Below are 27,134 nucleotides of genomic sequence, written 5' to 3'. Positions count from 1 at the left end.
TAGTCCCACTTTAAGGAGGAGAGGCAGCTGGGTGATTGGAGGGATCAATCACCAGGAGACAGTGAGTTCTAGTCCCATTTTATGTGTCAAAGATGGCTTGGTGACTGGACCAATCACCAGGAACTGGTGAGTTCTAGCCCCGCCTTAGGCATGAAAGCCAACTGGGTGACTTTGGGCCAATCACCAGGAGATGGTGTCAAATTTGGAAGCCATATTAGCACCAGATGCTTCCACACTGCCACATTCTTGAGCCTGGGAAAATGGGAGGGGGGAATTTCTTGGAGTGTATGTAGTTAGACATAATAGCATTCTTCTTCTAAGTTAAGGTCATGTTCTCTCTGCATCTGGGTGAGAGGAAGTCTCAAGTTGAGACGGATGGTGATTGGGGCATGTGATGGGATGATGGGTGCAGGGATTTGTAATTTTTTTTACTTATTGCAAGGACACCTGGAACTTTCAGATTAGGGATTTCCCAGATGTACCAGTTTACTACCCAAATAAAAAGACTTTTGAGAGGATGTCTGCCTCAGAGTTATTTGTTGGAATGGAGGTTTTCTGGAAAGCTGACAGATGGTGAGTTCTAGTCCTACCTCAAGCACAAAATCCAACTGCATGATTTTGGGCCAATCACCAGGAGATGGTGAGTTCTAGTCCCGCCTTAGGCACGAAAGCCACTTGGGTGACTTTGGGCCAATCACCAGGAGACGGTGAATTCTAGTCCTGCTTTAGGCACGGCGACTGGGTGACTTTGGGCCAATCACCAGGAGACGGTGAATTCTAGTCCTGCCTTAGGCACGAAAGCCACTTGGGTGACTTTGGGCCAATCACCAGGAGACGGTGAGTTCTAGTCCTGCCTTAGGCACAAAAGCCGACTGGGTGACTTTGGGCCAATCACCAGGAGACAGGAATTCTAGTCCTGCCTTAGGCACAAAAGCCGACTGGGTGACTTTGGCCAATCACCAGGAGACGGTGGTAATTCTAGTCCTGCCTTAGGCACAAAAAGCCGACTGGGTGACTTTGGGCCAATCACCAGGAGACGGTGAATTCTAGTCCTGCCTTAGGCACAAAAGCCGACTGGGTGACTTTGGCCAATCACCAGGAGACAGGGAATTCTAGTCCTGCCTTAGGCACAAAAGCCGACTGGGTGACTTTGGCCAATCACCAGGAGACGGTGAGTTCTAGTCCTGCCTTAGGCACAAAAGCCGACTGGGTGACTTTGGGCCAATCACCAGGAGACAGGGAATTCTAGTCCTGCCTTAGGCACAAAGCCGAATGGGTGACTTTGGGCCAATCACCAGGAGACGGTGAATTCTAGTCCTGCCTTAGGCACGAAAGCCGACTGGGTGACTTTGGGCCAATCACCAGGAGACAGGGAATTCTAGTCCTGCCTTAGGCACAAAAAGCCGACTGGGTGACTTTGGCCAATCACCAGGAGACAGGGAATTCTAGTCCTGCCTTAGGCACAAAAGCCGACTGGGTGACTTTGGCCAATCACCAGGAGACGGTGAGTTCTAGCCCTGCTTTAGGCACGAAAGGCGACTGGGTGACTTTGGGCCAATCACCAGGAGACGGTGAATTCTAGTCCTGCCTTAGGCACAAAAGCCGACTGGGTGACTTTGGGCCAATCACCAGGAGATGGTGAGTTCTAGTCCTGCCTTAGGCACAAAAGCCACTTGGGTGACTTTGGGCCAATCACCAGGAGACGGTGAGTTCTAGTCCTGCCTTAGGCACGAAAGCCGAATGGGTGACTTTGGGCCAATCACCAGGAGACGGTGAATTCTAGTCCTGCCTTAGGCACGAAAGCCGACTGGGTGACTTTGGGCCAATCACCAGGAGACAGGGAATTCTAGTCCTGCCTTAGGCACAAAAGCCGACTGGGTGACTTTGGCCAATCACCAGGAGACAGGGAATTCTAGTCCTGCCTTAGGCACAAAAGCCGACTGGGTGACTTTGGCCAATCACCAGGAGATGGTGAGTTCTAGTCCTGCCTTAGGCACAAAAGCCGACTGGGTGACTTTGGGCCAATCACCAGGAGACGGTGAATTCTAGTCCTGCCTTAGGCACAAAAGCCGACTGGGTGACTTTGGGCCAATCACCAGGAGATGGTGAGTTCTAGTCCTGCCTTAGGCACAAAAGCCACTTGGGTGACTTTGGGCCAATCACCAGGAGACGGTGAGTTCTAGTCCTGCCTTAGGCACAAAAGCCGACTGGGTGACTTTGGCCAATCACCAGGAGACAGGGAATTCTAGTCCTGCCTTAGGCACAAAAGCCGACTGGGTGACTTTGGGCCAATCACCAGGAGACGGTGAATTCTAGTCCTGCCTTAGCCACGAAAGCCGACTGGGTGACTTTGGGCCAATCACCAGGAGACAGGGAATTCTAGTCCTGCTTTAGGCACGAAAGGCGACTGGGTGACTTTGGGCCAATCACCAGGAGACGGTGAGTTCTAGTCCTGCTTTAGGCACGAAAGGCGACTGGGTGACTTTGGGCCAATCACCAGGAGACAGGGAATTCTAGTCCTGCCTTAGGCACAAAAGCCGACTGGGTGACTTTGGCCAATCACCAGGAGATGGTGAGTTCTAGTCCTGCTTTAGGCACGAAAGCCGACTGGGTGACTGGGCCAATCACCAGGAGATGGTGAGTTCTAGTCCTGCTTTAGGCACGAAAGCCGACTGGGTGACTGGGCCAATCACCAGGAGATGGTGAGTTCTAGTCCTGCTTTAGGCACGAAAGGCGACTGGGTGACTTTGGGCCAATCACCAGGAGACAGGAATTCTAGTCCTGCCTTAGGCACAAAAGCCGACTGGGTGACTTTGGCCAATCACCAGGAGATGGTGAGTTCTAGTCCTGCTTTAGGCACAAAAGCCGACTGGGTGACTTTGGCCAATCACCAGGAGACGGTGAGTTCTAGTCCTGCTTTAGGCACGAAAGGCGACTGGGTGACTTTGGCCAATCACCAGGAGACGGTGAGTTCTAGTCCTGCTTTAGGCACAAAAGCCGACTGGGTGACTTTGGCCAATCACCAGGAGACGGTGAGTTCTAGTCCTGCTTTAGGCACGAAAGGCGACTGGGTGACTTTGGCCAATCACCAGGAGACGGTGAGTTCTAGTCCTGCTTTAGGCACGAAAGGCGACTGGGTGACTTTGGGCCAATCACCAGGAGACAGGGAATTCTAGTCCTGCCTTAGGCACAAAAGCCGACTGGGTGACTTTGGCCAATCACCAGGGAGACGGTGAGTTCTAGTCCTGCTTTAGGCACAAAAGCCGACTGGGTGACTTTGGCCAATCACCAGGAGACAGTGAGTTCTAGTCCTGCTTTAGGCACAAAAGCCGACTGGGTGACTTTGGCCAATCACCAGGAGACAGTGAGTTCTAGTCCTGCCTTAGGCACAAAAGCCGACTGGGTGACTTTGGCCAATCACCAGGAGACGGTGAGTTCTAGTCCTGCTTTAGGCACGAAAGCCGACTGGGTGACTTTGGGCCAATCACCAGGAGACGGTGAGTTCTAGTCCTGCCTTAGGCACAAAAGCCACTTGGGTGACTTTGGGCCAATCACCAGGAGACGGTGAGTTCTAGTCCTGCTTTAGGCACGAAAGCCGACTGGGTGACTTTGGGCCAATCACCAGGAGACGGTGAGTTCTAGTCCTGCCTTAGGCACAAAAAGCCGACTGGGTGACTTTGGGCCAATCACCAGGAGACGGTGAGTTCTAGTCCTGCCTTAGGCACGAAAGCCGACTGGGTGACTTTGGGCCAATCACCAGGAGACGGTGAGTTCTAGTCCTGCCTTAGGCACGAAAGCCGACTGGGTGACTTTGGGCCAATCACCAGGAGACGGTGAGTTCTAGTCCTGCCTTAGGCACGAAAAGCCGACTGGGTGACTTTGGGCCAATCACCAGGAGACGGTGAGTTCTAGTCCTGCCTTAGGCACGAAAGCCGACTGGGTGACTTTGGGCCAATCACCAGGAGACGGTGAGTTCTAGCCCTGCCTTAGGCACAAAGCCGACTGGGTGACTTTGGGCCAATCACCAGGAGACGGTGAGTTCTAGTCCTGCCTTAGGCACGAAAGCCGACTGGGTGACTTTGGGCCAATCACCAGGAGACGGTGAGTTCTAGCCCTGCCTTAGGCACGGAAAGCCGACTGGGTGACTTTGGGCCAATCACCAGGAGACGGTGAGTTCTAGCCCTGCTTTAGGCACGAAAGCCGACTGGGTGACTTTGGGCCAATCACCAGGAGACGGTGAGTTCTAGCCCTGCTTTAGGCACGAAAGCCGACTGGGTGACTTTGGGCCAATCACCAGGAGACGGTGAGTTCTAGCCCTGCCTTAGGCACGAAAGCCGACTGGGTGACTTTGGGCCAAACACCAGGAGATGGTGAATTCTAGTCCTGCCTTAGGCACAAAGTTCTAGGCAGGACTAGAACATGAAAGCTAACTGGGTGACTTTGGGTCGATCACCAGGAAACAGTGAGTTCTAGTCCCACCTTAGGCACGAAAGCTGGCTAAGTGATTTTGAGCCAGTCCTTTCTCAGCCCAACCCACCTCGTAAGGTTCTCAACGCTGTGGGAAAATAGGAGGCGAAAGGAATACTGCATTCTGTTTACTTGCCACCTTGACTTACCTCTTCAGCAATAAAGGTGGAAGAAAGTCTAATACACCTAGAGTACTGCATCCAGTTTTGGTCTTTCAAGAAGAGACTGGACTGCCATCTTGTCAGAAATGGTGTAGGCTCTCCTGCTTGGGCGGGGGTGGGGTTGGACTAGATGACCTACAAGGTCCCGTCCAACTCTATTAATCTGTATCTATCTATAATCACTTATCTGTGAAGGTTGAGAAGCAACATCTCAAGAGGTTTGCAGAGCAGCAGAAGACAAGAATGAGTGATGGATAAAAACATGGGTGTGTACTATTGACTTTGTAGTCTTGAGGCCAATGGGCTCATTTTTGTGATGTTCCTCGTTTGCTGGTCTTCCTAAAAAGTCATAAGACATTCTTGGTCCATCTCATGAAAACCCTAAAGCTGTTAAGATCTACTACTTCTTTTCATGGTCTTCTGTAGGCCCTTTCTAAAGGCTGGGGGGGTTGGACTAGATGACCTACAAGGTCCCTTCCAACTCTGTTAATCTAATCTAGTCAATAGATATAATGTGTGTGTGTGTGTGTGTACACGCACAATATATAGGCATGCGACGTGGTTATGCACACCTATGATTTTAGCTGTTTTTTAGACGAAGAGCGAGACCAAAGGTAAGCACTGCCAAATAGATGCGGCTGAAACAGAAGTCTGGGATCTAATGAAACAGCTACTTGCAAAGGTGATCAAAACAACAGTTGTCAGTTGAGAAATCCCCTACCTGGAGGAAATGCATTCCAGAGGTATTAGTTTGCATTTGTGCAGCCTGTGAGCCAAGCTAGAAGAAGGAGGCGGAAAGTTGCCTTACCTGATTGTAGCCCTAAATCAAAATGTCTGTTTTGTGGAACGGCAAAAGCTCTCCGAGGTGGCAACTTTTTGATTAAAGAGAAGAAGAATCAATCTTGTTTTGTTGCTACAGATAGTCCTTGACTTACTACCGCGATTGAGCCCAAAATGGCCATTGCTGAGCGAGGTAGTTTTCTAAGGGAGCTTGGCCTTAATTTTACAGCTGCGGTTTTGCCACCATTGTTAAGTGAATCACTGCAGTTGTTAAGTTTAGTCACCCGGTTGTTAAGTGAATCTGACTTCCTCGTTGACATTGCTCGTTGGAAGGTCATAAAAGGGGATTGCGCAACCCCGGGGACCATCATAAATATAAATCATAAATATGAGTCGGTAGCCAAGCAAATGAATTTTGAACATGTGACCCTGGAGATGCGGCCATGGTTGTAAGTGTGAAAAATGGTCCTAAGTCACTTTTTTCAGTGTTGCTGTAACTTCGAACGGTCATTAAATGAGAGGTTGTAACTCAAGAACTACCTATAATTCATTAGGCTAATCAACTAGGGCAATCGCCAGGAGATTATGAATTCTAGTCCCGCCTTATGCATGAAAGCCCGCTGGGTAACCAGGCCAATCACCAGGAGACTATGAATTCTAGTCCCGCCTTAGGCATGAAAGCCAGCTGGGTAACTAGACCAATCACCAGGAGACTGTGAATTCTAGTCCCGCCTTATGCATTAAAGCCCACTGGGTAACCAGGCCAATCACCAGGAGACTATGAATTCTAGTCCCGCCTTAGGCATGAAAGCCAGCTGGGTAACTAGACCAATCACCAGGAGACTGTGAATTCTAGTCCCGCCTTATGCATGAAAGCCCGCTGGGTAACCAGGCCAATCACCAGGAGACTATGAATTCTAGTCCCACCTTAGGCATGAAAGCCCACTGGGTAACTAGGCCAATCACCAAGGGACTGTGAATTCTAGACCCAGGAGACTGAATTCTAGTCTTGCCTTAGGCATGAAAACTGATTGGGTGACTGGTCCAATCACTAGGAGACAGTAAATTCTAGTCCCGCCTTAGGCATGAAAGCCAGCTGGGTAAGTAGACCAATCACCAGGAGACTGTGAATTCTAGTTCTCCTTTAGCCCTGAAGGCCAGCCGGGTGATTTTGGGCCAGTCCCTCTCTCAGTTCAGCCCACCACACAGGGTTGTCGTTGTGGGGGAAATAGGAGAAGAAAAGACTATTAGATACGTTTGTCTTCTTGAGTTATTTATAAAAACAATAATAATAAAGGCGGGATATAAATCCATCAATTAATCAATAACCTGCCTTTGGTCAGATCTTCTCCAACAACCCTGCAAGGTAGCACAGGCAGAACAAAACAGAAGCCATTTTGGGTTGACCTCTCCTTCCTGAGCAATTATCAATGCCACCTCTGTGCTTCTGAACTCTGGTGATTTTAAGACAGCTGGACTTCAACTCCCAGAATTCCCCATGGCTAGCTGGGGAATTCTGGGAGTTGAAGTCCACCCTCTTAAAAGTTCCCGAAGTTCAGAAACACTGTCGGAGAAGCCAAAAAAGAGCATCCAGTCAGAACGAAATCTGAAGTCTTCCAGGAGGGAAAAAAAGAATCCTTAAAGCCAAAAACTTTTGTTGCTGTCCAAAAGTTGTGGGTTTTTTGGTCTCTCAGCAGATTCTTCCTCCCCACCTCCCGCACCCCGCCAGTCTGTCTTCTCCTCCCATCTATGATCCCTGCCTGCCGCCCCCCGCCCCCACCCACAGCCAGCCAGCTGTGGATACTGGGTTGCCCATTTGACTCAGCCCTCCGATTTTGCTGAGTTTGAAACCTCCTAGTTTCTCCGGTCTCCCTCATCTGTCTTCCCGGGAAACCGTCATTAAAAGGTGCTTCGCTCCTTCTAGAAGCCACAAGATCCTTCCTTTGGGGGAGGGGAACATCTTCCCTACTCTCTCCCTAAATAAATTTATTTCTTTTTTCTCTCTCTCTTCCCCCAGGTTACTAAAAGTTGGTGCAATTTCTAGACCATTCTTCCTGGAATTCGGCCATACCCTGAAAAATAAAATAAAAGGAGGAGGCAGGGAGAAAGCGGACGTGGGAAAGCTTAAAAAAAATAAAAAAATCTGGAATCAGCAAAATGTAAATGCCAGAAACCACGTCTGGAGCTAGAGAGCAAAGGAAAATAATTTAAAAAATAAAAAATAAAAAACCCCAATCTGTGGTATGAATGGGTGAGGGGAAAGAAGAAAGGCACAAGGCACTTCTGGTTGCAGATCAACAAACGCAAAGGACTGCAGAGTTGGTGGTTTGCTGCCCTCAATCGTCTTTATTCCCCAGGAATCGTGTTCTCAGCACAGCGAAAGTCTTAAAGTTGGCCCGTCTCCTTTCTCCTCCTGCAATTCTTTCACCTGGGTTTAGAAGAACAAGGATAGGAAAAGATGGGTGATTAAACAGAATGAGGAGGAGGAGGAGGAGGAGGAGGAGGAGGGAGAAAAAAGAAAAAAGAGGAAGATGGAGGAAGAGGAGGAGAAAACGAGGAAGAGAAGGAAGAAAAGGAAGAAGAGGAGAAGTAGTAAAAAATAAGATTGTTCTATTTATAGATAAGCTTTGGCTTACAACAGTTCATTTAGTGACCATTCAATGTTACAATGGAACTGAAAAAAAAAAAGACCATTTGTTCAGCAGACCCGGAATTTCACACTGTCTTTGTGTGGTTCTGCTTCATCAATCAACCTACTTTCCAATCAGCCTCCATGTTGTTTCCAAGTGTCTTTCTCCCAGCTTGGAAGTGAACCAGATGGATTTTCCGTTCCAACAGAGGTTTTCAAAATATCCTGTCTCGAATGGACTTGTGCTGGCAGTATTCGCTTTGCTTATGAATGGAGCCATCTGGATAGTTGGATTCCTCTTTCAATAAACTCCTTATCTTCTTAAGTGCTGGCGTCTGCTGTTAAGAAAGACTGGGGGCTGCTTTCTGCCTCTAAAAACATGTTTCTCCATTTCTTCTTTAGGGAAATATAATATTCTGCCTTTTCTTTTAATATTCCCCAAAATATTTCATTCTTCGAGGTGGACGGGGGCTTCCCACATTGCAAGCACAAAATCTGGGAGTCTTTTCAGAATAGAAACAAGCTTAGATATATTCGCTTCTTCGGATAAAAGAATCAATTTGACCCTCTCTGCTTCTCTTTGCTATGGGGAATAATATATACTTGTATAGAATAGAATAGAATTCTTTATTGGCCAAGTGTGATTGGACACACAAGGAATTTGTCTTGGTGCAAATGCTCTCAATGTACATAAAATAAAAGATATATTTGTCAAGATTAACTCATTCATCTTTATAATTTATATTGAAATTTGGCCCGTATGTTCCTCTTGATTTCTAGGTGCTCACCAAGAAATGGTTTTTTGAAATGACCATAGGAGCATTAGTATTTCCTATATTATTATTATTAACAAGCTCTGATGCTAAGGAGTTCTACTCCCCCTCCCCATCTGAAAAGGAATCTGTTCCAAATGCAAAACACAAGCAGAGGAGTTTCAGTTTCAGAGCACCAAGCAGCTTTAGGACAGAACAGTTGAACTAAGCCAAGCCCAGGCTCCTTGCTGTCTCCTTGCTCACACAGCAAATACTGTTTCAGTTTCCAAACAGCCCTCAACTCTCTCACACACTGACAGGAAGTTAGCCAGAGGAATACTGATGGATGCTGGTAGGCAGAGGCAGAATTCCCCCCCCCTTATTTTCCTCCCCAAAAACTAAGCCCGATGTTGCATAGCGAAGCACGGGTATGGAGCTAATTTAAAGAGGGGGTGGGGAAGGACACCTACATTTTAAAAACCCAGAACCCAAAAGACATTGCCGATCACGTGACTCTATCGGGGCTGCAGTGCCTCAGAAGACCGCTAGAGGGCAGTCAGATGATAGAAGAAAGCTCAGTTTTTGTTTTTGTTTTTTAAGCTCGGGCACTTTAAGAAGCCTGGACTTCAACTCCCAGAATTCTTTGCTTTGCTGGCTGGAGAATTCTGGGAGTTGAAATCAGGCGTCTTAAAGCGTGACCGAGCTTTCAAACTATATGGCTTTATACCCCTTTCTAGGCGACTTTCAAAGCGAGACTCACCTGCAGGACCTCGTGGGCGCCGGAAGGAGGCGCCAGGCGCTGCCGGAGAGCCCAATCCCATGTAGGGGAATCCCCAGGCCCCACATTTAAAGGGCCAGACCTCAATTTCCTCCCGCAGTGGGCTTGAACCTGGATCAGAACAGAAGCCCCCTCCCCCTTATCATTACTTTCCAAGCCCCCCCCCCCGTGTGTGTATGTGTGTAAAAGGGTGGGAAATCCCTCCTATGCAACCCCACCCACCCTCTTGCCAGGGGACCCTTTCTGGCTGCCCCCCCCACATTTAAAGGGCCAATTTCCTCCCGCGGTGGCCTTGATCCTGGATCAGAAACCTCCTCCCCCCCTTACCATTATTTTTCAAGTCAGGGGGGAAGGAGAATCCCTCCTATGCAACCCCGGAAAACCCACCCACCCCACTTTCCAGATGACCCTTTCTGGCTGCCACCCCCATCCTTAAAGCCCCCTTCCCACGACACGCGGGACTCCAAAGCGGTCCCAATTTCCATCAGGGTGGGGGTGGGGTGGGGGTGAGTGGGTAGGGCATATCGGGGCTGGAGGAGGGGCTTGGGGGGGAGTTCAAAGAACACCCCCGCCGCGCGATGCCCGGATCGGGTGGGTGGAGGGAGGAGTAAATTGCGTGTGAACGCAAATGCGGGATGGGCCCCGGCGGAGGAAGAGGCGGTGTCAAGTAGCTTTCCTCCCCACCCCACCCTTTCCACTTTTTCCCCGGCCGACAAAGTTGCCAAAGCCCGGAAGCGGCCGAAGGAAACAAACTTTACCAACATCGCGGCCGGGAGGAGGGGGCGCCCGCAGGATAAAAGGAAACCCCTCCCCTCCAGGTGGAACTTCCAGCGCCCAGGGCAGCCGGCGGACTCCGGGAAGAGGCGATCGCAAGCCGGGGATGGGCCGTTGAAAGGGAGAAGCGCCGAGGAGGAGGAGGAGAAGGAGGAGGCGGCAACCAGCCAGGCCACCCGGCCGGGAGAAAAATCCCCCGGAGACCCCTCGAAGAGAGAGACGAGCCTTCCTTCCTTCCTTCCAATCCGGAGGGCCATGGGGACCCGAAAGCCCCTCCGGGCCAAAACGAGGGGTCTCCCCTACGTCGTTCTGTTGGGGCTCCTGCTGGGTGAGAGCGAACGCCCCCCCCCCACTTTCCATCCCCTCCTTCCCTTCGTTTCCCACGGTCCCCCTTCATTTATTTTTGCTTATATATAGATTTAATTTTATAACATATAAAAATTCCATATTTGGTTAAACAGTGTGTTGCCTGGGTACGAATAGTTTTAGAAAATAATTAAGTGTTTACAGCAATGTTCGTTACATTGTTATTGATTCTATGATAATAACAATTAACAATAACTAATAACAATACTTGCTTATCCGTTTTAACAAACCTCCCTTTTTTCATTGGTCCCTTTCTTATATTTCAATGTTTCTAATTTCTGTTCATTTCCCACGCTTCCCCTTCATTTCCCACAATCTCCCTTCATCCCCCACACTTCCCAGTCTGGTAGGAGTTGGTAGATCAGCTTTGGGGTAAGGACGCCACTCGGTTTCCTTTTCTCTCACCCCGCCCCCTTCCTCCCCTCAATCAGGTGGGGTTGCAGAGGAAATATAACCTGCCCCCTCCCTTTTCCCCTGGTTCTCGAAGTAAGCTGTGAAGGTCAGGAGTTGGAAAGGCAGATTGACCTCATTCTTAAGCGAGCGGCTTCCGGTTTTGTAGTTTGTTTTGGCTGGTGAAACAATGCTTTTGAGTGGCAAGTTGATTCCGCCTTTCCACGTCTTGGTCCTTGGGTCTTTAACAGATTAATAGAGTTGGAAGGTACGTTTGAAAGTTCTCTAGTCCAACCCCGCTACTGCCCAAGCAGGAAACCCTACACCATTTGTGGCAAATGGCAGTCCAGTCTCTTCTTGAAAGCCTCTGAGGATGAAGTTCCCACAACTTCTGAAGGCAACTTCTGTTCTGTCGGTTGATTGTTCTCACTGTCAAAAAACGTCTGTATTTCCAGGGTGAATTTCTCCTTGTTCAGTTTCCATCCATTGTTCCTTCACTGGCCTTCAGGTTCCTTGGAAAATAGCTTGTCCCCCTCCTCTCTGTGGCAGCCCCTCAAATATTGGAAGACTGCTCTCCTGTCTCCCCTGGTCCTTCTCTTTACTAGACTAGCCAAGCCCAGTTCCTGCAACTGTTTCATCTTATGTTTTAGCCTCCAGTCTCCTCATCATCCTGGTTGCTCTTCTCGACACTTTTTCTAGAGTCTCAACATCTTTTTCATAGTGTGGTGAACAAAACTGGGTGCAATGATTTTTTCCCCCTCTTTCTTCCATTTTTCTTGATGGCCTGTTTTTTTTCTCAACAGTCCAGCCTTTCATGCTAAAAAAGGGGGGGGCATTAAATGGAATCCCCCCAAAATATCTGAATGTTGTAGGATGTATTGATAATACAATAATAGAATAATAGAGTTGGAAGGGACCTTGGAGGTCTTCTAGTCCAGCCTCCGGAGACCCTAGACCATTTCAGACAAAGGGTGGTCCAATCTTTTCTTAAAACCCTCCAGTGTTGGAGCACCCACAACTTCTGGAGGCAACTTCCGCTGATTAATAACAGTAACAGAATAACAGAGTTGGAAGGGACCTTGGAGGTCTTCTAGTCCAGCCCCTGCTCAAGCAAAAAATCCTATAGAGGCTGCGGGATCCATCCCTCCATCTGACAGGTCAAGCACACAGGAATCTTCTGTCAGCTGGTGCTCCGTTCAAAATCCAAGAAAGAAATACTTAGACTCTTGTAAATTAGAGAAAAGATATCTTTTACTGGAAGTCAAGTGGTAGCAACAAGAGAATTCTGAATCTGAGGAAATAGGCACGTACATCACATATATCAAGGGAGTGAAATGTCCCTACCCCCAACAGTTCAAACGGTTCTTCCAATTAAACGTTGTGAACCTCAGCATGTGGACATCTCCAGGTGGTGATGATTAGTTGACCTTGGCTTACTCAAATAAAGGTTTGCAGTTGGGCAGAGAAGGCCAAGCAAGAAATAGAAACCCTCCTCAGTTTATACAATATTAGTAACATCTCCGGCCTTCCCCCTTCCTCCCCCACCTTACTCATGACAGCCAGAAAGAAGATCTTGAAGGCTGACACCTTCCCTTATACTATTCCAGATAAATGGCTGTCCAATCTTTTCTTAAAACCCTCTAGTGACACAACTTCTGGTGGCAAGTTGTTCCACTGGTTAACTATTCTCACCATCAGAACATTTGTCTTTCATTCTAGGTTGCTTTTCACTTTAATTAGTTTCCATCTGTTGCTTCTTGTCCTGCCTTCAGGTGCTTTGGAGAATAGATTGACCCCCCCTTCTTTGTGGCAGCCCCTCAAATATTGGAATATAGTTGTCATGTCATTCCCAGTTCTCCTTTTCATCGAACTAGATCTTCTAACTTGGCAAGTTTAAGACTTGTGGACTTCAACTCCCAGAATTCCTGAGCTAACATGAGTGGAGGAGGAATTCTGAGAGTTGAAGTCCACAAGTCTTAAAACTGTAAAGTTTGAAGACCTCTGGACTAGACATACCCAATTCCAGCATACATTATTTATATGTTTTAGCCTGCAGTCTCCTAATCATCTTTGTTGCTCTTCTCTGCACTCTTTCCTAGAATCTCAACATCTTTTTAAAATTGTGGGACCAAAACTGGATGTAATATTCCAGTTTGTGCTTCCCAAGGCCTCATAAAGCAATAATAAAACTTCACATGTTCCTGATTTATATCACTGTTAATGCAGCTTAGTGTTTGAGTTGACATTATCCATGGAAAATAATCAGGGGAAAAAGTGAAAACTCTTTATTGGCAAAACAATAAACAGATCAAAGTGGGGAATTCACAGGAATAGAGCAAACCTTGAAAATTGTACCTTGATTTAAGTGAGCCCACCTAGCTGATTTCAGCAAAGGGATTTTAAACCACTAGAAAATATCTTAGGGAAAGGAGACCATAGTAATAGATAAAAATGATTATGTTTATTAGAATATGTAATTTGTTAAATGAAAGCAAGACAGAAATTATGATTTGTGTAATGTAATGAGATTAGAGAGGGATGTATTTTAAAAATATAATAGTGGCACAACCAACATTAAAAAGGGGATAAATAGTGGACAATATAAATTAAGATGAATTTATGAATGATTATTTGAATTATATAATTAGATAAACTTTGCAAATGTGACTACAAGAATATGTATAAAATGATATTAATATAGATATTGATATAAGGTAAAATATGAGAATACTGAATGATAAAATTGGTAATATGTAATAATATTAAATCATAAGAAAGTTAATAGTATGAATATGAAATTATGGTCATGTTTGTTTTAAAATGTTAAAAAACCTGAAACCACACTGTTCACTCAATAATGTATTTAAAGAAACAAAAAATAAAAAATGTATACAAAAAGAAAAAAAATCTCACTATTGGAGGCAGGGCTACCTCATTGAAAAGAAATATAAGGCAAAAGAAATGACAGAACACCTTGACATGACTACAAAGAAAATTTTGGGGATGTGTTGTCAAACCACGAACTCAAATCATGATCTGAAAGTTCATAAGGGCCTGTGTGAGATGCAGGGGGGGAAATCAAATTAATCTAGAATAGTGTTTGTCAGCCATTTTAAGTCGGGTGGACTTCAACTCCCAGAATTCCACAGACCAGCATGGCTGACTGGGGAATTCTGACTGGGGAATTCTGGAAATTGAAGTCCACCCAACTTACAATGGCTGAGGTTGAAAAATACTCATCTAAATTTTAATTTGTTTTGCTTTCCCTTCTCTTAGGTATCATTCAGGCTGTGGAAAGTAACTCCTCACGTACAGGTGAGTAAGACCGTAGTAAGGAGGGAACCAGGTTAGCAATAATAATTTATTCTTATATTTATATAAGAATAAATTATAATGTATTCTTTTTCTTATAGAAACTTATTCCATGAGTTTATATAAACTTATAATTATATATTAAACTTATAAGTTGCCTCTGAACTCTGGCAGGCACATAACGAAAGAAAAGAATTAAAGTAAAATAAATTAAAAATAACAGTTAGCAAGTAGGTCTTACCCTCCCTTGCCAAAATCCTACTGGATTTTTGTCGCTTTTGAACTATGGCAGAGCTGGCAGCAGAGCCAGACAGTGAGGAGTTTGGGGAGGAACATGAAGTTTGGGGAAGGCTCTGATGAGGGCTCTGTGTCGGAGGCAGAGATGGGGCCAGGGCCGTCTGACAATTATCAGCTGCCTTCAGAATCAGAGATCAGTAAGGAAGAAGAACAGCTGGAGCCTGTTCCCAGTGTGCACATGCACAGAGCTGCTAGAAGAAGGGAACAGCTGAGGAACAAGGGCTGACTTGAGAGTAAAGCCACAGGTGAATGGTGAATGGCCTCTCACCTAGACTATAAAAGAGGAGCGAAAGGGGAGAGGACTTTGCAGGAGACAATTAGTTCATTCCGGCACGCTTGCCAAGTATTGCGGCATCTGAAAGATATCGGCCTGGCCACTCTCCAAGCTTGATAAAGGTCTGTAATTGAGAGTAATCTTGAAAGACTGTTGGCCAGGACATTGTTGGAGAGAAAATTCATTGTAAATTAAATAAAAGAGGTTTATCCAGACAAGGACTCGACTTCGTGCTGTTGGAGAAGCCTAGGTCAGAACACTATCCAGATCTGGGGCGTGGGGAGAGTGGGGGGGGAGACCTCATTGCAGAGGGCAGGGGCTGCCCCAGAGAAGGCGCATTTTCCAAGCTAGGCCTCAACTTCATTCATTTAGTGACCAAAGTTACAACGGCCCTGGAAAAAGTGACTTTTTCCATTTACAACTGTTGCCGCACCCCACAATCACGTGATCAACATTCAGATGCTTGGCAACTGACTCACATTTATGACGGTCAAAGCATCCCGGGGGGGCGTGTCACGCGATCCCCTTTTGCGACCTTCTGACAAGCCAAATCAAGGGGGAAGCCAGATTCACTTCACAACTGGGTGACTAACTTCCCAATGGTGGCGTTTCGCTTAGCAGCTACAGCAAGAAAGGTTGTAACGTGGGGCGAAGTTTGCCTCACCACCGTCTTGCTCAGCGTCGGAAAACTTGGGCTCAGTTGCGGTCGTAAATCAAGGACTCCCTGTATAATCAAGGGAATCTGGGGGGAAGCATGAGGCATCATTGTTTTAAAACTGAAAATTAAGGATTGTCTGTACAGGTAGTTCTCGACTTACGACCACAATTGGGCTCAAAATTTATGTTGGTTAGTGAGAAATTTGTTATGCGAGTGTTGCCCCATTTTTAAGATTTTTCTTTCCACATATAAAATAGAATAGAATAACAGAGTTGGAAGGGACCTTGCTTAGGCAGGAAACCTATACCATTTCAGACAAATGGTTTCCCAATCTCTTCTTAAAAACTTCCAGTGTTGGAGCATTCACACAATTGTTCTAACCATCAGGAAATTTCTCCTTAATTCTATGTTGCTTAGTTCTAGGTTGATTCATTTAACAACTGCGGTTATTAACATGGTCGTTAAATGAATCTGGCTGTCCCCCTTCACTTTGGCTTGTCAGAAGGTCGCAAACGGGGATCACGTGACCCCGGGACACTGCGACTGTCATAAATATGAATCAGTTGCCAAGTGTCCGAATTTTGCTATGGAGATGCTGCAAATGGTCGTAAGTGTGAAAAACGGTCATAAGTCCCTTTGTCCAGGGCCGTTGTAAATCCAATCAGTCAGTAAACGAACGAGGAGGACCTGTCCTGAGGATTGCACCCGAGGAAAGCATCCAGGTTGGGGCAGAGGTGTGTTTGTGTGTGTTGTTTTGCAAGACAGAGAGGAAAATACACAAAGTGAGGACTTTTATTATTATTTTTGAATCCACACGTCTTCTCTCATTCTGTTTAAAAAAGATTACAAAAGCAAGCAAGATAAAGAGAATTGGGTGCTTTTTGAAGCTGGGATGTGTAATCATTCCGAGAAATGATTGGAATTATAATCCTCAGCAACTTTTGAGATTTAGGGATTTATTATTTTATTATTTATTTAGGGATTTCAATTCCCAGAATCCCCAGCCAGCCACAGGGGAGTTGAAATCCAAACATCTTAAAGTGGCTGAGGTTATTAGGAAATCCCGGACTGGATTTCTACATTAACAGGTAGTCCTCGACTTATGACCAAAACCAAGACCAGCATTTATGTCACAAGCAAGATGTTTCTGTGAGCTTCGCCCCCCTGCTCCCATTGTACAATTTTCCTTTGCCACTCTTTGTTAAGTGAACCATTGCACTTATTAAATCAATAACCTGGGTCATTAAGTAGATATGGCTGTCAGAATGTCGCAAATGGGGATCACACGAGGTGCTTCAAACCGTTATAAGTACGATATCAATTCAAAAATATTTCTCTGGTCTTTTAGAGTTGTCAGCAGAAAGGGAGTGGGGTGAGCAGTGCATTTCTTAAATGCTTTCATAGATAATTGCTAGGCGGCCGAAGCTTCTGGCAAACAAGATTATTACCGGAGAGCATGATTGATGACTCTTGGCTATGGATGTGTCCCATTGGAGAATATACAGCCAGGGTGTGGGGGAAACCCAGGGTCAAGGGTGAGATGAATGATGTGTCTCAGAGTTGGCTGCACCCAGGTAACGCGGCTAGAGACTCATGATTTGAATGGGGATTAACTTTGAACAGTCACTAAATGAATCTTCATTGGAACAAGGATTAAAAAGTGACCAAAAGAGGAGGAGTCTGGGAACAGCTAAAGAGCTAGGGGGGGAAAAGCCACAGAGGAGTCATCCTTCTCCTGACTTTTCTTTTTCCACCTCGACAGCTGTTTGTCCAGGTTATCCCGATGTCCGAAGAGAACCGCAAGGCCAAATCCATAGCCCTTCGGTCCATGTGACGACTTCCAGCAGCTGTTCCTGGGTGATCGTGGGTGGCCCGGACGATATCATCTACATTGGGTGAGCAATAGAGTCTACAATTGAATAATACAGGATCCAAATCAGTCAGGGTTTTTAAAAAAAACACTGTAACTTTAAGAAGTATGGACTTCAGTTCCCAGAATTCCTCAACCATCATGGCTGGATGGCTGAGGAATTCTGGGAGTTGAAGTCCTTAGAGCTTTCTTTTATATACAATATTTGTTAAGTGAGTGTTTTACTGTTTTTCTTTCTGAATACAATAGGATTGGATAGGATACATTAGGATACATTAGGATAGAATAGAATAGAATAGAATAGAATAGTAGAATAGAATAGAATAGAATAGAATAGAATAGAATAGAATAGAATAGAATAGAATAGAATAGAATAGAATAGAAAAGAAAGAGTTGGAAGGGACCTTGGAGGTTCTCTAGTCCAACCCCCTGGTCAGGAAACCCTACACCACTTCAGACAAATAGCTATCCAATCTCTTCTTAAAAACTTCCGGTTTTTTCTCTTTGTATACAACAGGTGCTTAGTGAACAGCGTACAGAGTCAATTTGTTTACATGACAATATTCATCTCCTAGTTTCTACCCAATTATCCAACCATGGATAAAATAAGTCCCAAGTTTGAAAATATTCTTTTTATATCTTTTATCTTCGATGTGAATGTCCATTTCTGCATGGTCTAATATTTTTTTATTATTATTTCTTCTTCTGTGGGTGTTTCCTCATTTTTCCAGTGTTGTGCAAGTACAATTCTTGCTTGTTGTCAAAACATGTAATATTAAATATACATTTCCTTTATCATATTTCTCTGGTAATATGCCTAGCAAAATTGAAGTCCTTAGATCTTAAAAAGTTTGAAAAGAACATGCAGACCTAAAACGTAGTAAGCGCTGCAAATCTTGATTTATAGACCTTGAGGAGAAGGGTCCTTTCAATAATGACAGTGCAGAAGGAAGGAGGGAACCACAAAGGTCATCTAGGCCAACCTGCTGTCCAAAAGCTGTAGGGTCTCATGCTTGGGCAGAGGGGTTGGACTAGATGACCTACAAGGTCCCTTCCAACTCTGCTAATCTCTTAAACCATCTAGGAGAGGTAGCTGTCCAGCCTTTTTGTAATAGGACTCCAGAGATGGGGGGGAAACCCAAACCACCATAGGAAGGCTGTTTTTTCTTTATACAGGTAGTCTTCGACTTATAACCACCATTGAACCCGAACTTTCCATTGCTAAATGAGACATTTGCTAAGTGAGTTGCTTCCCAATTTATGACCTTTCTTGCCGCAGTGGTTCAGTGAATCCCTGCACTTCTTAAATCGGGCTTTCCCCATGGACACAAAAGGGGATCACGTGACCCCAAGGTCACCACAAACATCATCAATACAAGTCAGTTGCCAAGCATCTGAAGTTTGATCACATGACTGTAGGGAAGCTGTTATGTTTGTAAGTGTGAAAAACGGCCGTAAGCCCCTTTTGTCAGTGACATTGTAACTTTGGTCACTAAATGAACTGTTGTAAGTCAAGAACTACCTGCATTTAAACTAAGTTTTGATATCTTAAATTTCTATCAATCCTGGTTTGTTTATGTATTTATTTACTTATTTACCCTGTTTTCCCAAAAATAAGACCTATCTTGAAAATAAGACCTAGCAAGTGTTTTATACGTGCACCTAATGAAAGCCCTAACCCCAAAGTAAGCTCTACTTAAGAGCCTGCGCAGCTGGGCGGCTGTCCATTCTGGTTACTCACGGTGCCACGACAGCGAGGCAGGGGGTGGAGCTGCCCCATACACCCTGCACTGGATTACCTCAGGGCCCCCACAGCCAGGCCATCCATGCCCCGAAACTTGTTTCACGGCAGGAGCCCACATGGCCCTGACCCACTTCTGCTTGCTCGCAGCAGCAACGGAGCAGGAGGCCAAGCAGTATGGTGGTGCCGCAGCCGCGAGGCGAGTGTCGGGGCATGGGTGGCCTGGCTGTGGGGGCCCTGAGGTAAGCCAGTAGAGGGCACGTGGCGTAGCTCCACCCCCTCCGTCTTGCAGTGACAGCACTAGCGCACCACGCAGCCTGTCCCTACTGCAAGCAAGCGGAAGAAATGGGCCTCCAGTTCATGGAGAGAGGAAAAAAAAAACCTGAAAATAAACCCTAGTGCTTATTTGGGGGCTCAAAAGAAAATCAGATGCAGTCTTATTTTTGGGGAAACACGAGTATTTCTTTAGCCATGAAAAATACTTCTTGGATTTGCTCATAAATGTTTATGGAGATTCTCAGTGATACGGATCATGGCTGTCCCATAGATGCTTCTTCAAGAGGCAACTGGATTTTCCAGAAAGTCTTGAAAAAGCATCTTTGAGGACAATTTCCCCATAAGTACTTAATCATGGCTAAATCGCTTCTGAATCTCCTTCTCTTGAGCAATTCAAGTTTCTTCAACCTGTCTGAAACTGGACACATCTTCAAGTCCCCATGTCGTAGAATAAAATAACAGATTTGGAAGGGACCTTGTAGGTCATCTAGTTCAACACCCCCCTGCGCGCTCAAGCAGGAGACCCTACACCATTTCTGACAGATGTCAGAAGTCCAGTCTCTTCTTGAAAACGTCCAAGGATGAAGCTCCCACAACTTCCGAAGGCAACTCCTGCTCCATGGGTTATTCATGTAATGCCAAGGCTTTCCAAAGCTTTTTTTTAAATATATATTTTAATTGCTTTTAAAATAATAACAGAAAAAAGAAGAAGAAAGAAACCAGAAGGTACCAGACACAAAAAATATATACATAAATTAAAAATAAACAGCAAGTGTTTTAAAAAATCGTGATGGTTATATAAGTGTACTAGAAACGAATGCAAATACACAAGCACACTTGCAAAATGTTTGCATTAGTTAATTATATCTAGAAGCATAACGATTCACTGTAACAATATACAGTCCTTACAACTGTTCGTTTAGGGACCATTCAAAGTTACAACGGAACTGGAAAACAGTGACTTATGACCTTTATTCACACTTATAACAGTTACAGCAACCCCATGTTCTCCTGATCAAAATTTGGTCACTTAGAAACTGGCATGTACTTATAATCAGTTCCAACCAGCAAAATCAATGGAGGAAGCCAGATTCACTTAACGACTGCACGATGAATTTAAGAACTGCAGCAATTCGCTTAACATCTGTGGCAAGAAAGATCGTACAATGAGGTGCAATTGACAGCGCATCTGCCTCACTTAGCAATGGACATTTGGGGCTCCATTTGGGTTATAAGGCCTGGCTGTACAATATTCATTTTTTCTCCTTTTCATTTATTTTTTTTAAGCCTGACATTCTTCCAAAAGTTGCTTAGCACAAGGGAGATTTTTCTCTTCTGGGATAAAAGAGAATTATTTAATTAAAAGTAGGAAAGGATGGCAAGAGAGAAGCAATTTAGAAATTTATTGACTGTGAGAACAATTAACCAGTGGAATGACTTGCCACAAGAATTTTCAGATGTTCCGACACTGGAGGTTTTTAAGAAGAGATTGGATGGCCATTTTGTCTCAAATAATATAGGGTTTTCTGCTGAAACATCGGGTTGGACTAGAAGACCTCCAAGATCCCCTCCAACTCTGATATTCTGTGTTTGGGAAGATTTCAGATGAAGGATGCAGTTAAATATTTTTCTGAAATGTTTCAGGATTTCCTGCTGGAGTACGGGGGTTGGACTAGAAGACCTCCAAGTTCCCTTCCAACGCTGTTATTCTGCATTCTGTTAAACATCTTCCTTTTTCAGCCTTTTGGCCTTGTTGTGGCCCGCCGGTGGCTGGCGGAGCTGGCAGCAGAATTGGACAGTAGTGAGGAGGTTGGGGAGGAACCCAGGCCAGTCCTAGAGGCTGAGGAAGGCTCGGACGAGGGCTCTGCGTCAGAGGCAGAGATGGGGCCAGGGCAGGCTGGCAGTCATCAGCTGCCTTTGGGCTTGGACAGCAGTGAGGCGGGGAAGCTTCTGGAACCGGTTCCCAGCCTGCGCATGCGCAGAGCTGCCAAAAGGAAGGCACAATTAAGAACTCAGGGTCGATGTGGGAGTAAGGTCACATTTGGACGATGAATGGCCCCTCCCATCAGGATTAAAACAGAAGCAAAAGGGGAGGGGGCTTTTGCAGGAAACGATTTGCTCGTTCGTTCCAGCCTCGTGAAGATTTGTCTGTATAACCCAGACCTTCCCTGTCAGCACTGAGTGTGGAATTATACCAAGCAGTCTTCCGGGATTGATAAAGGTCTGAGCTAATTAGAATACCTTTGCAAGGCTGTTTGCCAAGCTGTTGGCTGACTGTGAATGAAATAAATTCACATTAATGTAATAAAAGAGGTTTTTGCCAGGACTCAAAATTGACTTAGTGCCTTTTGGGGAGGCCTAGGACAGAACAGGCCTCTTCAGAAATGCCTCTTCGGGGCTTGCACCTAGAAAGACAAATCCGATTTGAGTCTGGGGTATTTTTGATTTCCCCCTTCCCAACAGGTTCCAGCACTTCATCCTTTCCTGTGGGTCAGAAATGCTGATAATCCGTGCGCCCAATCAGCTGTCCAGGAAATTGTGCGGTTACACAGTGCCGGAATCGATTCGCATAAAGGGTGGCAATGTGACGCTGACTTACAGTTGGAAATTTTGGGCAAGGAACAGATTTCTGCTGAAATACGAAAGAGGTAAGGGCCAGAACTGTGAGGGAGGGTCCCCAACTCTAAAAACTCGAGACGAGATTATACAGATAGTCTTTGACTTACAACAGTTCCAGTCACCACGGCACTGAAGAATAGGATCTTTGCAGAGTCCCCCGGATTATCTGATCAACATTCAGACTGTCAGCAACTGGTTCATATTTAGGACTGCTGCATTATCCCTGGGGTGATAACGTCTCGTGATGACAATGTCGTCGCGAGTTTGACAACCCTGATGTAGTGAGTCATAAGGCAGCCGATGCTGACAGTTCTACTTTGTGTGTTGAATACCGAACAAATGATGAGTACCGGGATAAAATGGTCACATCAAAACGCGTCAGGTACCAAATTTGATGAGTTTCAAAGCAGCTGAGCCATGTAGAAGAATACATTTTGTGACCATTCAATGTTATAACGGCAGTGAAAAAAGCAACAGGACGTTTTTTCCCATGACTGTTGCAGCATCCATGTGCTCAAAATCAAGACATTTGGCAACTGTCTCACATTTATGATGGTTGCAGTGTCCGGGAGTTGTTTGGTTTCCTTTTACAACCTTCTGATGAGCGACATCATTGCAGAAAGCCAGATTCACTTAACAACACTACTGATCAATCCAGATTTTAACAGTATTCAATTGACCCCGGGATTATATCTCCAACTTCCCACAATTTCTAATCCTTAAAAGTTTGAAATTCACAATATATTTTAACACACAATTAATATTATCTTAGTAAATGTTTTGTTTAGCAACAGAAATTTTAGGCTCAATTATGGTTGCAAATGGAGGACTACTATACTGAGGAACTGCTATATTAAGATTCACGATGCTGATAGTATCTCTAGAGCAGCGGTCGCCAACTGGGGGGACCTCGGCCCACTGGTGGGCCATGAGAAAATTTTGGTGGGCCGCAGAGAAATCTCACCCCCAGAGCACCCCCGCTCCAAAGCAATTAATCCAGGCTGCGCAGAAACACAAGGCTGTTCAGCCCACATGGCCCACGAGAATCCTTCCCGCCCACTCACTCCTTACCCGGCAAACTTGTCTGCTAAGTTGCTATTTTTCCTTTTTCCAACCATCATCTGTTCTGCTGAGCCGGGAGATTTAGATTAGCTAGGAAGCAGGAAATGGTTGGATTTCTTGCTTTCTAGCCAGTCTTTAGATCTTCGGCTCTTCTTTAAGTACAGCCGAACCTCCCTTAGGACTGAAGGTTTGCTTGCAAGCAAATTCAATGCAGATTCACGGCAAGTAAATTTGAGAGAATGAGCTAGCTGATAGCAGATAGATAGATCACTGAATGATTCTTTTTTTAAAAAAAAATTTTTAAACTTTATTTACAAGAATTAAAAACATACAAATTTAAAAATACAAAACCAATAGCGTATACATAACACATTCCTCTTTACATGTGATATCGAATTTGATACGACCTAATAGTCATTACTGACACTTCTCACATTTCCATTTACTATCACATCTTAATCACTAAATAACTCACAATACTCTACTAATCTTCTCGTTCGTTTATAACTATTTTTTAATAATACATTCATAATTTTTTAAATAATAAATAAAAATATATAGCGAATATATAATGCTAATAATAATAATAATGTAGGAGAAAAGAGGATTTAACACCTTTGTTATTCTTATACATTTTGCATAGACAGCTGAATATAATTTGTTTCTTGGGTTCATTTACGTGTTTTCCCTTTACAATCTACCCAGTTGTATCATTTATCCCATATCCTATAATTGTGTCCTCCTTCCCATTGATTTTGAGTGTGAGCCTCTCCAATTGGGCACACTCATACGTTTTTTGAATAGCAACATGTATTGGTGGTACATTTGGATTCTTCCAATATTGTGCTAATGAAATCCGTGCCGCTGTTAATAAGTGGATGGTCAGATATCTTACTTTAGGGGTATAATCCCCTTTAATCATTCCCAACAGGAACAGTTCCGGTTTCCACTCCAGCCCACACTCTGTAATTTCTTCTATCAGGACAAGTCCACCATAAATGAAAATAGATACCAGAGTTCCTTTTACATTTCCAACAGCATGGGTTTGCTGTCGGAAATATTTTGACCAATCTAGAGGGTGCCGGATGCCATCTATACATCATTTTTATACAGATTCTCCTTATGTGCTACTGATTTATTGATACAAGATTTTTTTTGCCAAATTTCTTCCCAGTCATCCAGCTCTATACTATGACCAAAGTTTTTTTCCCTTTCACTGGTCCTTTCACAGTTCTCTCAGCCATTTCATGTTCTAATAGATAATTATATAGTTTAGAGATCAACTTTTTCTCAGGACTTGAGAGTATTTTATCTAAATGTGTATCTTTTACCTCAATTCCATATCCCTTTACGTCTTTATTATATCTCAATTTTACTTGGAAATATGACCAATTATCAATGACTATCCCTAGTGCTTCTAGTTCCTGTATCGTTTTAATTCTTCCCTCTTTAACTAATATTTGATGGTACTTCAGTTTTTTACTGATATCCATCGTATTTAAGTGGAACATTGCTTCCATCACTGAAAACCACCTCGGAATTTTGGTATAATGATTTCTTCTAATATCAGCCCAAATTTTAATTAATGGCTTTCAGAATACATGTCTAGTAAAGTATAGATTGTTTTGGCTATTCAGGTTCCACAAAAATGCGTGCCACCCTAATTGTAAGTCGTGGCCCTCCAATTTTAAAATTCTATTGTTCCTCAGATTGATCCAATATTTTATCTATACTAATGCCGCCACTTTATAATAGATCTCCCAGGCAGGGAGTCCAAATCCACCTCTGCTTTTGTTATCTTGTAAATATATATTTTTTATTCTCGTTTTTTTCTTTGCCCAGATAAATTTCATCACAATTTTATCTAATTCTTTGAAGAATTTTTTATCCAATAATATCGGAATTGTTTGAAACAGATATAGTATTTTAGGTAAAACATTCATTTTGATTGTTGCTATTCTGCCTAATAATGAAATTTGCATCTCATTCCAATTTTCCAAATCGTTTTCAATCTGTTTCAGTAATTTGGTGTAGTTGTTCTCCCACAGATTTAATGTTGTAGGTCTTAACCAGATACCTAAATATTTGATCTTATTTACAGTTTGTAATCCCGTCTTTTCTTCCTTTTTTTGTTTGTTTACTATTTGATAAATTTCTAACTAGCATTTTAGTTTTTCCCCTATTAATTTTAAATCCTGCCAGTTTACCGATTTATCTATTTCATTTAGTAAAGCTGTTCCTGAGTCTATTGGGTCTTCTATAACAAAAACCATATCATCTGCGAAGGCCTGTAATTTATACTCTTGACTTTTAATTTTGGTTCCTTTAATTTCTTTATTTGATCTAATTCTATCCAACAAAGTTTCTAAAATTGTTATGAAAAGAGGGCATCCCTGTCTGATACCCTTTCTTATCTTTAATGATTTAGTAATTTCTAATAATGCGTTAGCCTTTTGTGTAGCATAAATTGCATTTAGCATTTTTACAAAATTACCTCCAAAGTCCATCAAGTTAATCTGCTTCTTCATAAAGGCCCAATTTAAGTTGTCAAAAGCCTTTTGCTCATCCAGGAAGACCAAGGCCACTTGGCTTCCTGGATGTTTTTCATAATATTCTAATATGTCTGTTATTATTCTTGTATTATACCTAATCTGCCTCGTGGGAAGAAAGCCATTTTGATCCTAATGAATTTTGTTACTAAGTACTTTCTTTAATCTTTCCGCCATTATCGCCATAAAAATTGTATATCTGAATTTAAAAGTGATATTGGTCTATAATTCTTTATTTGGTTGACATCTACACCCTCTTTCGGAATCAATGTTATGTAAGCTTCCTTCCATGATTCTGGAATTTTAGCTTCCAGTAATACCTCATTGCAGACCTCTAATAGCATATCCTCTAGTGTGGCACCTATCACTTTTTTAATATATATATATATAATGTTTATTAGTTTTTAAAACAAACATAAACAAACAAAACATAAAAACATCAAATCATCTTCCATATATGTGCATACAGTGTGCCGGTTGGTTTACAAATTGTTTTGTGCTTCCATTTCATAGTCTTCAATTACAATTACATTGTATATGATCTTATATTTTCAATCCAATATTAAATACATTGGTATCATTATTAATCAATCACTTGACTATACTTTTATTCATTCATGCTTTGGAAAATAATCATATTTTACTTAATTTGTTTTGTGACAATTCATATTATCATCCCAAATCTATCCTAAAAACATTTTATAGATATAATAAGAAAAGAATACATCTTTATATATTTAGTATTTTCTAAAAGTCTACATATTTCGTTACTATACTTTATTGTCTAACCATTGATAGAATAGATCCCAAACTTTATAAAATTGTTTATCATCCTGTTCTCTAATTTCAAATGTCAATCTGCTCATTTCAGCACATTCCAATATTTTCTTAATAATTTCCTCCTGTGATGGTATTTTCTCATTTTTCCAGTTTTTAGCAAATACAATCCTAGCGGCTGTTAATACATTTACAATCAGGTATTTCAAATCTTTACTATATATTTCAGGTAAAATTCACAATAAAAATATCTCTGGTTTCAAGTCTATATGCTTTTGTGTCATTTTTTCCAACCACGTGTGGATTTTAGTCCAATATTTTTTAGCATCTGCACAAGTCCACCACATGTGGTAATATGAGCCAGGTGTCTGATGACATTTCCAACATTTTTTGGATTTATTCTTGAACATTCTTGCTATTCTCGTCGGGGGATATTCCACCTGTAAAACATCTTATACAAATTTTCTTTATATGCTGTTGACATTGTCATTTTATAATTTTGAGAACACAAGGCACCTATCACTTTATATAATTCATTTGGTAGTCCATCTGGACCTGGTGTTTTGTTTCTTTTTTGTTTTTGAATCGCTGCCTTTAGTTCA

The 27,134-nt window shown here is 43.6% G+C and overlaps 1 protein-coding gene across 1 annotated transcript in view; it reads left to right on the top strand.

The window, feature by feature from the left end:
• Positions 1 to 10,170: 10,170 nt before the first annotated feature.
• LRP10 (LDL receptor related protein 10) overlaps positions 10,171 to 27,134 on the top strand; it is a 29,365-nt gene continuing 12,401 nt past the window's right edge. The window contains 4 exon segments of the mRNA XM_026683110.2: positions 10,171 to 10,669; positions 14,374 to 14,412; positions 17,401 to 17,533; positions 21,989 to 22,173. Of these exon segments, the coding sequence (XP_026538895.2) occupies positions 10,597 to 10,669; positions 14,374 to 14,412; positions 17,401 to 17,533; positions 21,989 to 22,173 (430 nt within the window). The 5' untranslated portion in view covers positions 10,171 to 10,596.

The sequence above is a fragment of the Notechis scutatus genome, chromosome Z, assembly GCF_049901735.1.
Source record: "Notechis scutatus isolate UNSWTSFEM ecotype Mainland chromosome Z, rNotScu1.2, whole genome shotgun sequence".
Classification (NCBI taxonomy): Eukaryota; Metazoa; Chordata; class Lepidosauria; order Squamata; family Elapidae; genus Notechis; species Notechis scutatus.
This window is presented reverse-complemented; position numbering and strand designations above follow the sequence as displayed.